General features: G+C 46.5%; 1 protein-coding gene across 1 annotated transcript in view; it reads left to right on the top strand.

Annotated features, from left to right (window-relative positions):
• RS1 (retinoschisin 1) overlaps nt 1-8,488 on the top strand; it is a 29,887-nt gene that overhangs the window by 11,004 nt on the left and 10,395 nt on the right. Inside the window, exons 4-5 of the mRNA XM_006911680.2 lie at nt 4,807-4,948; nt 7,103-7,298. Of these exons, the coding sequence (XP_006911742.2) occupies nt 4,807-4,948; nt 7,103-7,298 (338 nt within the window). The remainder of the gene's footprint in view (nt 1-4,806; nt 4,949-7,102; nt 7,299-8,488) is intronic.

The following is an 8,488-nucleotide window of genomic DNA, read 5'->3' on the forward strand; positions in this document are numbered from 1 at the left end:
TCCAGCAGAGTCTGATTTAGGAGGGAAGAGCCTAGAAAGCACAGAAGGACAGGAAAGTCATTCAGAGCTGCCAAGAGGAGCTCCCAGGTACACACCGGCTGTTACTGCCCAGGCGCCCCACCCAAAGAGCAGAAGGTGACCATCTAGGTGCATTATGGCCTCCTAATCTTCAGCTTAACGTTATTAAAAATACTAAAAGGTCTGTCTTTTCCACAGTTGAGCCGAGATTACCTTGGTACTCTGAGAGGTGGGAATAGGGTAGGGGAAGTATCAAAGCATAAGGAATCCAATGACTCAATGCTTTACTTTTATTCTAGATTTTATATTTCTATATTATATTTAAATTTATACTCTATTCTTCTGTAGATATTATTCTACATTTTACTACATCGTGGTAAATATTCATGTCTAATACGTGTGCATAATAATATTCACTTTTCTCTTGACAAGAATGTCCTTGAACTCTCTTTGTGTTTCTTTAGGTTAACATTCTTTATAAGCATTTCTAGCCTTCATGTCTACAAATTGAGCAATTATCTATTGAATAAGAGGGGCTAGTATGTTAAGTATCCACAGTCTAGATTAGCAGTATATTACGAATATGGCTTCATCCATCTCATTGTCAAGTCGTCTCTCAGAAGAACCACTTGTGCCACAGAAGATGGAAGTTTTTCCTTAAGAGTAAAATGAGTGTATACACATAGGCCAGTGGGAGTCCTCTAGGCCAGTCAACTCCTACTTTTTCCCTGAGCTCTCTGCTTCCTGTTTCTGCCATTTTTCCCGCTTATCCCCAGCAGCCACCCAAGAGGGAGGTGATGATGTTTGTTTATCCCTTCATTCATTCATGCGAGCAGTATCTATAGAGTGCTTAGCATGAGCAGGCACTCTGCTGGACTCAGAAGGATAGAATGGTGGGCAAGACAAACTAGGGGTGCTGACATTTAAATGATCACAAGAAGAGGGATAAGTGACAGGCTTAGGGTGTCTGGGAAGGCAGCACCTACAATTCTTTACCAAGCTCTGGGTGGGCAAGAGAAGTGGACAGAGATCTGAAGGATGAGTAGCGGTGGCCAGATGAATGGGGGAAAGAGGGGTCAGGAGTGCCACAGGCAGAGGGAATGGCCTCAAGGGAAGGCCTTCGCGCCCTCAGGATGCTCAGCCAGGACCATGGAAGGAAGAAGAGGGGGAAAAGGAAGTCAGGAAAAGTAATAAAGTAACTGAAGTGCAGTTCATTCCCCAGCACAAGAGCGCGAGAAATCTTACATTTTCTATTTTTCTAAGTTGAGATAACTCCAGTTTGAGTCCCACTTTGTCATGGCCTGTGAGGAGTCTAAAGACAGGATTGTCGAAGGTCCTTCCTCTCCCCTTTGGACTACACGAAGCGCCCACAGCCTGCGAGGGCTGCCTGGGGCCAGGCCCAGGCTCAGGCTGCGTGGCAGACTCCCTGCCTGGACCATGGCCCCACTCAGAGGTCGACACCTTCTCCCTCTGAAACAAGCTCAGTCCTGAGACCTTCCCAAGTATCCTAAGGGTGTCCAGAACCCAGGGCTCCCAGGACCCATCCCTGGTCCAGCCCCCTCAGAGGAACCATTTCCCTGCTGAGCTCAGGCCCCCATCACAACTCCCCTGCTCCCCAAGAGTCAAAGCCCAGAGCCTCTGGCCACCTCCTTCTCTGGGACAATAGGCTGATTCTTGTTGAGCTCTGGACCTTCTAAATCCATAAACCTGGGAGATGCTATGCCATCAACAGCTTTCTGTCTCAAGTCTCTCTCTGACACATGCGCGCGCGCGCGCGCGCGCACACACACACACACACACACACACACACACAGCTTACTTCACTCTGGAGCAAGACAGAGGAGGGGAGACACACACACACACACACACACACACACACAGCTTACTTCATCCTGGAGCAAGACAGAGTAGGGTAGAGGGGTTTTAGATTTCTTCTCTGGTGACTCTTCATCAGAAAAACAAACATATAAAAAACTCAAGAACACATCACTATATTCTCACGACTTCACCCTATTCCACCCACATGAGCTGATGCTTTTTGGCCCAGCACTACAGGCTCTACGCTCTATCAACGTTATCACATGCAATCCCATAGCAACTTCACGGAGGCAGGTTCTACTGTTGTGCTCATTTCACAGGTGCAGAAACTGAGATCCAGAGACGTTAAGCAGCTTGCCTAAACTCACGCAGAGGGAGAATGGGATCCAGTCGCAGGTCACATTGGCTCTAAGCCGGCATTCTTGACCTTGGCTGCCCATTACAATCATCTGCAGCTTTACCCCATGCCCAGGTCCTGCTCCAGACCAATGACATCAGGATCTCTGGTGGTGTGGCCCGAATGTCAGCACTTCCGCAACTCCCCAGGTGATGCCCAGGCTTAGATCCACGGAAAAGCCTCTGCTTTGTGCCCTGGACCAAGCCATCAGGTTTCTGGGGGAGCAGCTGAGTAGCTGGACATACCAATGCCAGAGACAGGAGCACTGGATGGGGCAGGCTTGGGGCTTGGACATAAGGGCTCAGTTTTGGCCATCTGGGTGTGAAGTATCTTTGGTTCACCCAGATGGCACTGTTCACCTGGAAAGTACTCAAGAGGGCCATGGGAGGCTCGGGGCTGAGATTCAGGCAAGGTTCTCAGATGCCTGCTGAAACCATGGGGATGGGAAAATCATCACCTCCCCTGGAGAGTGTGGGGAGGATCCAGGTCTGGACAAGCCCTCACGGGCCTCCAAGGCCACTGCCACTGGCCTGGTCCCTACAGGTCTACAGTCTACTCTTAACTGTTTAGATGGGCTAATTGGGAAGAAATGGCAAAAGAAATATGACGGGAAACCGGAGAAAGATCAAAATGTCAAGAATAAGGCAACTGGGAGAGGCGGCAATGGCTTTTCCTTCCCCTCTGCCCCCTCCCTCCAAGCTGGTGGCCCTAGAGCAAGAAAAGGGAGGTTCCAGATGGAGGGGCTTTAGAGACATCCACAGTTAGAATTTAAGTGACAACCAAGACCCAACTGAAACCCAGCTTCCTGACACTGGGGCCAGGTTGGAGAGAGGTTGAGGAGGTGGAGGAGCCCCTAAGGTCATGGGCAATAGGTCCCCTGAAGCACCAGCCAACAAAATGCCTTCCCTGGAGGGCCAAGGATTCCGAAGTGCTCTTAGAAAGTGCACTTGTTAAAAGCGCAGCTGCTCTGGGAGTGGGATCCTGGAAACCGCATCGGGAACAAGCACCCCTGATGTTCCGGCCACACAAGGCATGAGCGTGGTTTCATAAAGCGTTCCTGTTCTCTCTCCCAGGAACTGATATTATTTTAATAGGCCCTCAAAGCCTCGGGTATTTGTAAACAAATGCTGTCCCCTCGCCCCCAGCCCTGCTGAGTTGCAGCTACTGGTAGGAGTTGGACCTATTTTTCGGTGCATTGGACAGAAGCCCACCCCGCCCCCGCTTCTAGGCCAGAGGTCTGCAGGTATTCTGGAGCCTCAGGATGGCAGTCAAGTTTCTGCATGCTTCATTCTGTTTTACTGATTTCTGAAAATCATTCTCTAGGAATACTTTGGTGCCCATTTTACCGTTGAAGGTGATGATGCTCCAGTAAATATGTTCAGCTCTTCAATCTGAACCCAGATATACACAGAAAAAAAAATAATTTGATTTACCTTACTAGGAGTTTACCTTTCACAATCAGAAAACTAGGGGAATGTATTTGCATAAGTTTATCATTGTTTTCTATAGAAATTCAGCTAGAAACTGGGTTTGGTTATAAATGCGGCCCCCTAGATAGTGGCTTATGGAATGATTGAATTAGCTTTCTTCATTCAGAAGGTAAAAACAGTAGCGGGTAGGGAGTTGCTTAAGCATATCAGGGCTGAGGTCTCTGCAGTTCTCCTGGCCTTCCCCTCATGGTGCAAGCTGGCTACTGTTGCACCAGCCAGCAGGCCTTCCCACTAGACAACAGGAAGAAAGAAGGTACAAGCAACACCTGATCAGAAATCTCTGGCAGACACCCTCTTATATCTCACTGGTCAGAAATCATGCCACATGGTCACTTCTAACTGCAAGAGAGGCTGGGAAAGATTGCTTTTTTAGCTGGCCACGTTGCTGCCCTCAACAAAATTAGGGCTCCTTAGTCAAAAAGAAGGGGAGAATGGATACTGGGTTGACAATTGGCAGTCTCTCATCAGGTAAGCTAACACTGAATATGAGAGGAAAACGTTGAGAAGCAGCAGACGATTAACATGTAAGAACCAGCTTTGGCTATTATTTGGGAAAAGCAGTTCCTTTCAACTGTTTCTTATTCAACAGTCACTCAGGCACATTTCACCCTTTTTGTTTTTTATTATATTAGTGAGAAAACTGCAATTTACAAGTGGGAAGTCAGTCTCAATATATAATTGCCCTTCTTGCCTCTCACCATTGTTTTGGTCTTTTAATTGCCATCATATGCTGCCTGAGGACAATTAAGGACCCTGATGTCATCATGCAGGATGGCTAAACCTGTGTTAATGAGGAAAATAAAGAGTATGGCATTTAAGTATGATATTTCACTGTGAACCTCTTGGTTTTTAGGTTTCTAAGTTTGTGGGGGAGGCAAAATAGTATCAAAACTACGCCCCCCCACACACACACCACAGTGGGGTTGCCATAGAACCACTTCTCTCTGTGTTTACGAATGTTGAGTCTCTATGGCAATCTCTTCATCTTCGAACAAGACGGTTTGTCATTTCAGTCATTTTATGTTTGTCGAGTCTTGCGATGCGATACAAATGTTTAAGCGAGTGTTGTTTTTCCTTTCCCAGAATGCCCATATCATAAGCCCCTGGGTTTCGAGTCAGGAGAGGTTACACCAGACCAGATCACCTGCTCCAACCCGGAGCAGTACGTGGGCTGGTATTCCTCGTGGACTGCCAACAAGGCCCGGCTCAACAGTCAAGGCTTTGGGTAAGCAGGCTGGCGGCTCAGGAGATTTTTCTTTTTCATGTGATTTGAAAAAGTAGGTCTCTAATAAATGAGCGACACAGAATGCACTTATTCAACAAATATTGAGTGCCTTCCATGTGCATACAGCAGCGAACAAGGTGCATGAGGTCCTAACCTTCTAGAAGCACACAGTTTAGAGGGGGAGACTGACTGAGCATATAATCACACAATCGATCATTTAGTAAGTGTGCTGAGTGCTGTGGAGATTAAGAAGAAAGACATGGGCCATTTGAAGCACCAGTGATGGGCTTTCTAAAGAAAAGATATTTAACCTGAGACAGTTGGCCAGGTTGAGGGGCAGGGGGAGCGCATAGGGTACATTAGGTGCAAAGGCCCTGAGTTGGGGAGACCCCTCCTAAGCATGGAGCGGGGCCGTAAAGCAGGCCGGCAAGGTTAGATCACAGGCAAGGAAAGGCTGGAGAGGCAGGCAGAAGTCAGATCGTGCAGGGCCTTTTAAGTTATGTTAAGGATTGTGGTCCTTATTTTAGGGATAAAAGGGAGGATCTTGAATGTACATTAGTTAGAATACAGGTTTCTGGTGCTGTAACAAGGAGCCCCAAAGTACAGACTTAACATAGAGGTGTATTTCTTGCTCATCTAAGAGTTGAATTAGGCAGTCTAGGGTTATTATGGCAGCTGGATGCTGTCAGAGGTCCAGATTCTTTCTACCTTGTTCTGTTTTCCTTAACATGAAACTTCCATCTCGGAGACCAAGATGGCTGCTCTAGCTTCCACTGTCACAGCCACATTCTAGTCAGTAGGGAGAAAAGAAGAGCAGAGTGAACACACTTTTAAGGATACAAACATAATCCTATTGGCCACTTCTGCCCATATCTCATTGCCCCAAATTTGGTCCGATGGCCCACCTAGCTTCAAGGGAGGCTGGATGGCTATTTATGCAGATAAAACACAGGGGTTCTATTACTAAAGGAAGATGGGAAGAGCTGAAAACAATTAGACTCTGTCAGAGAAAGATCTGAAGTTGGGGAGTATCATAATCAGATTTGTGTTGAAAGAAAAAGCTTCTGGCTTCTGTGGGGAGTAATTCAGGAAGACTAGTTAAGCTATAGCAGCAATCCAGATGAGAATTGAGGTCTAGAGTGATGGCAGGGAAATGGAGAGAAGTAATGACTTTGAGAAACATTTGGAGATGGAACCAGTAGATGGACTGGCCATTCGAGGTGACAGAGAAGTGGCCACGAATGGCTCTCAAATTGCTGGCATGAGCACCTGGGAGGACAGGGGTTGAATTCAGAGAGATGAATACCAGAAGGCGGGGTTAGAATGAGGATAATTCGGAGCTCACTTTTGGACATATTTCATTTGAGATGCTGTAAGGTATCCAGGAGAAGTTGGCTAGCCAGTAACTGATCTTCGGGATTTGGAATTTAGAAAAGATCTGAGATGGAAGTAAAAAGTCAGAGCCACCCAAGGAGCAAGTCTGGAATTAAAAAAGAAAGCAGTCAAGGGCTGAGTCCCACAAAGCTAATTAACATGCAATTAAAAAAAAATGGGGAGAGAAGCTATAGGTTTCTACAATTTATGAGGGATATAGCTGAAAAAAAAAATTAGTCCCTTCAATGGCTGGTTCCCTCTACAGTTGTCAAAAGCCCTCCCAGAGGCACTTGGCTCAGTGCACATGGTAGACACTCCCTGAAAGCCACGGGTGACAGCACCTGACGGAGATGCAGATATGCATGAATAGAGTGAAATTAAAGAAAAACAAAAGACTCATGGAGAAGGAAACATTAGGAAAGACTAATGAAAAGGGAAGGGGGCTGGCAGATGCAATAACCACACATTAAAGAAAGATGTGCTCAGCCACGCCCCAAAGGTGATTTCAGCTACACTCAAAGGCATTTCTTTGACAAATTAGTTGAACCTGGAAATTTTTCCTTCAGCGGTGGTGGTGCACGAAGAGAATGATACGGGCATCACAGAGGCTGGGCACTTCTTGGAGACAAGCTTCTGGGTGCTTAACAGATTGCAGCTCAGACTGCCCGAGCTTTGTGGGGGCTCTTTGGGTGCTGGCACCCCCTCAAAAAGACAGCGTCTCCCAGCCTCTCGGAGGTGCTCTTGGGAAAGGCTAACGGTAACTCACTGTGTCCCTGGCAGGTGCGCCTGGCTCTCCAAGTTCCAGGACAGCAGCCAGTGGTTACAGATAGATCTGAAGGAGGTCAAGGTGATTTCGGGTATCCTCACCCAGGGTCGTTGTGACATTGATGAGTGGATGACCAAGTACAGTGTGCAGTACAGGACTGACGAGAACCTGAACTGGATTTACTATAAGGACCAGACTGGAAACAACCGGGTAAGTCAGTCGTACCCAAACCACCTTCGGCTCACATTCTTTAGGACTCTCCTCCTGCCCCTGTCCCTGTGTTCCTGTTGCCACCCTCTCTCAGAACTCTCCCCCAAGGCATGGTGAGTCACAGTCTGCTCTCTGACCATGAGACATGTGTCTTTCTTGTTGTATCCCTGGTGTCTAGCCATTTGCAAACAAGTACCACTCTTGGGCGCAAAAGAAATCTTTGATTTCTCATATCAGCATATAGTTGCTTGAATCATCAAAAACAGCCATTTGGACTATTCCAGACTCATTGGACCATTGCACACTTTGCTGCATGGGGCTGACTTATTATTGATGTGGGTAGGTCCTGGTCCATTGATGTACCTATGGCCTCTCCTTACTATTCATTGACGCCAACAGCTGGGAAGCTTTGGGCAACCCAGCAAGTTAACCAGAAAACTACCGAAATGGTCAAAATGACCCCAGCAGGGCAAACACAGAGGTCATTAAACCTTTCAGCAATTTTATATGCCGACTCACTTCCAAGCACCAAGACCAAAGTCTTGTTCACCATAGACATAACACAGCAGGCTCTTGAATATGTGTATATATATACATATATATGTAATGTATACTTATAAATTAAAAATTTACTAGCTATTTGGAAATGTTAACTGTCCTTTTGCCTGATAGTGAGGACTTCCCCTAGCTAATTTGGACATTTAATCAGGTTAAGCACATGCAGATGAAAATCAGAAGGCTTTGTATTCTCTGAGGACAATTTGTACAGCAAGGCATTCATGGGTTGAGATTTCAAGGAGTTTGAACACTACAGGAAAAACCATCTTGATACTTAAGATATTTTATCCCATTTTTGTTGGCTTTTCAAAAAGATACGAGTTTTTTTTCCAAGCCCCGTCTATGTTTCTGAAGACCTTGACAATTCTTTGCAAAGAAGCACTTCACTTGGGCATTTGTGCTATTGGGAGCAGCCTGTTCCATCCTCCCTCTTCACCTGGCTTCCTGACTTGAATAGGTTCAAGGGCAAACAGCTTAGTGAAGGGCATGCGGAGTGTCGTTATTGGGAAGAAAGGTAAGATAAGATCATGGCTTATGAGGTCCTTCTTATTTTGTGGATGGGTGAGGCCAACACAACAGTCGGAATTTTTCTAAAGATAATACCAGAAGGGAATGAAATGTTCCCGCATCAT

Source organism: Pteropus alecto, unplaced genomic scaffold, assembly GCF_000325575.1.
Source record: "Pteropus alecto unplaced genomic scaffold, ASM32557v1 scaffold23, whole genome shotgun sequence".
In the NCBI taxonomy this organism is placed as follows: domain Eukaryota; kingdom Metazoa; phylum Chordata; class Mammalia; order Chiroptera; family Pteropodidae; genus Pteropus; species Pteropus alecto.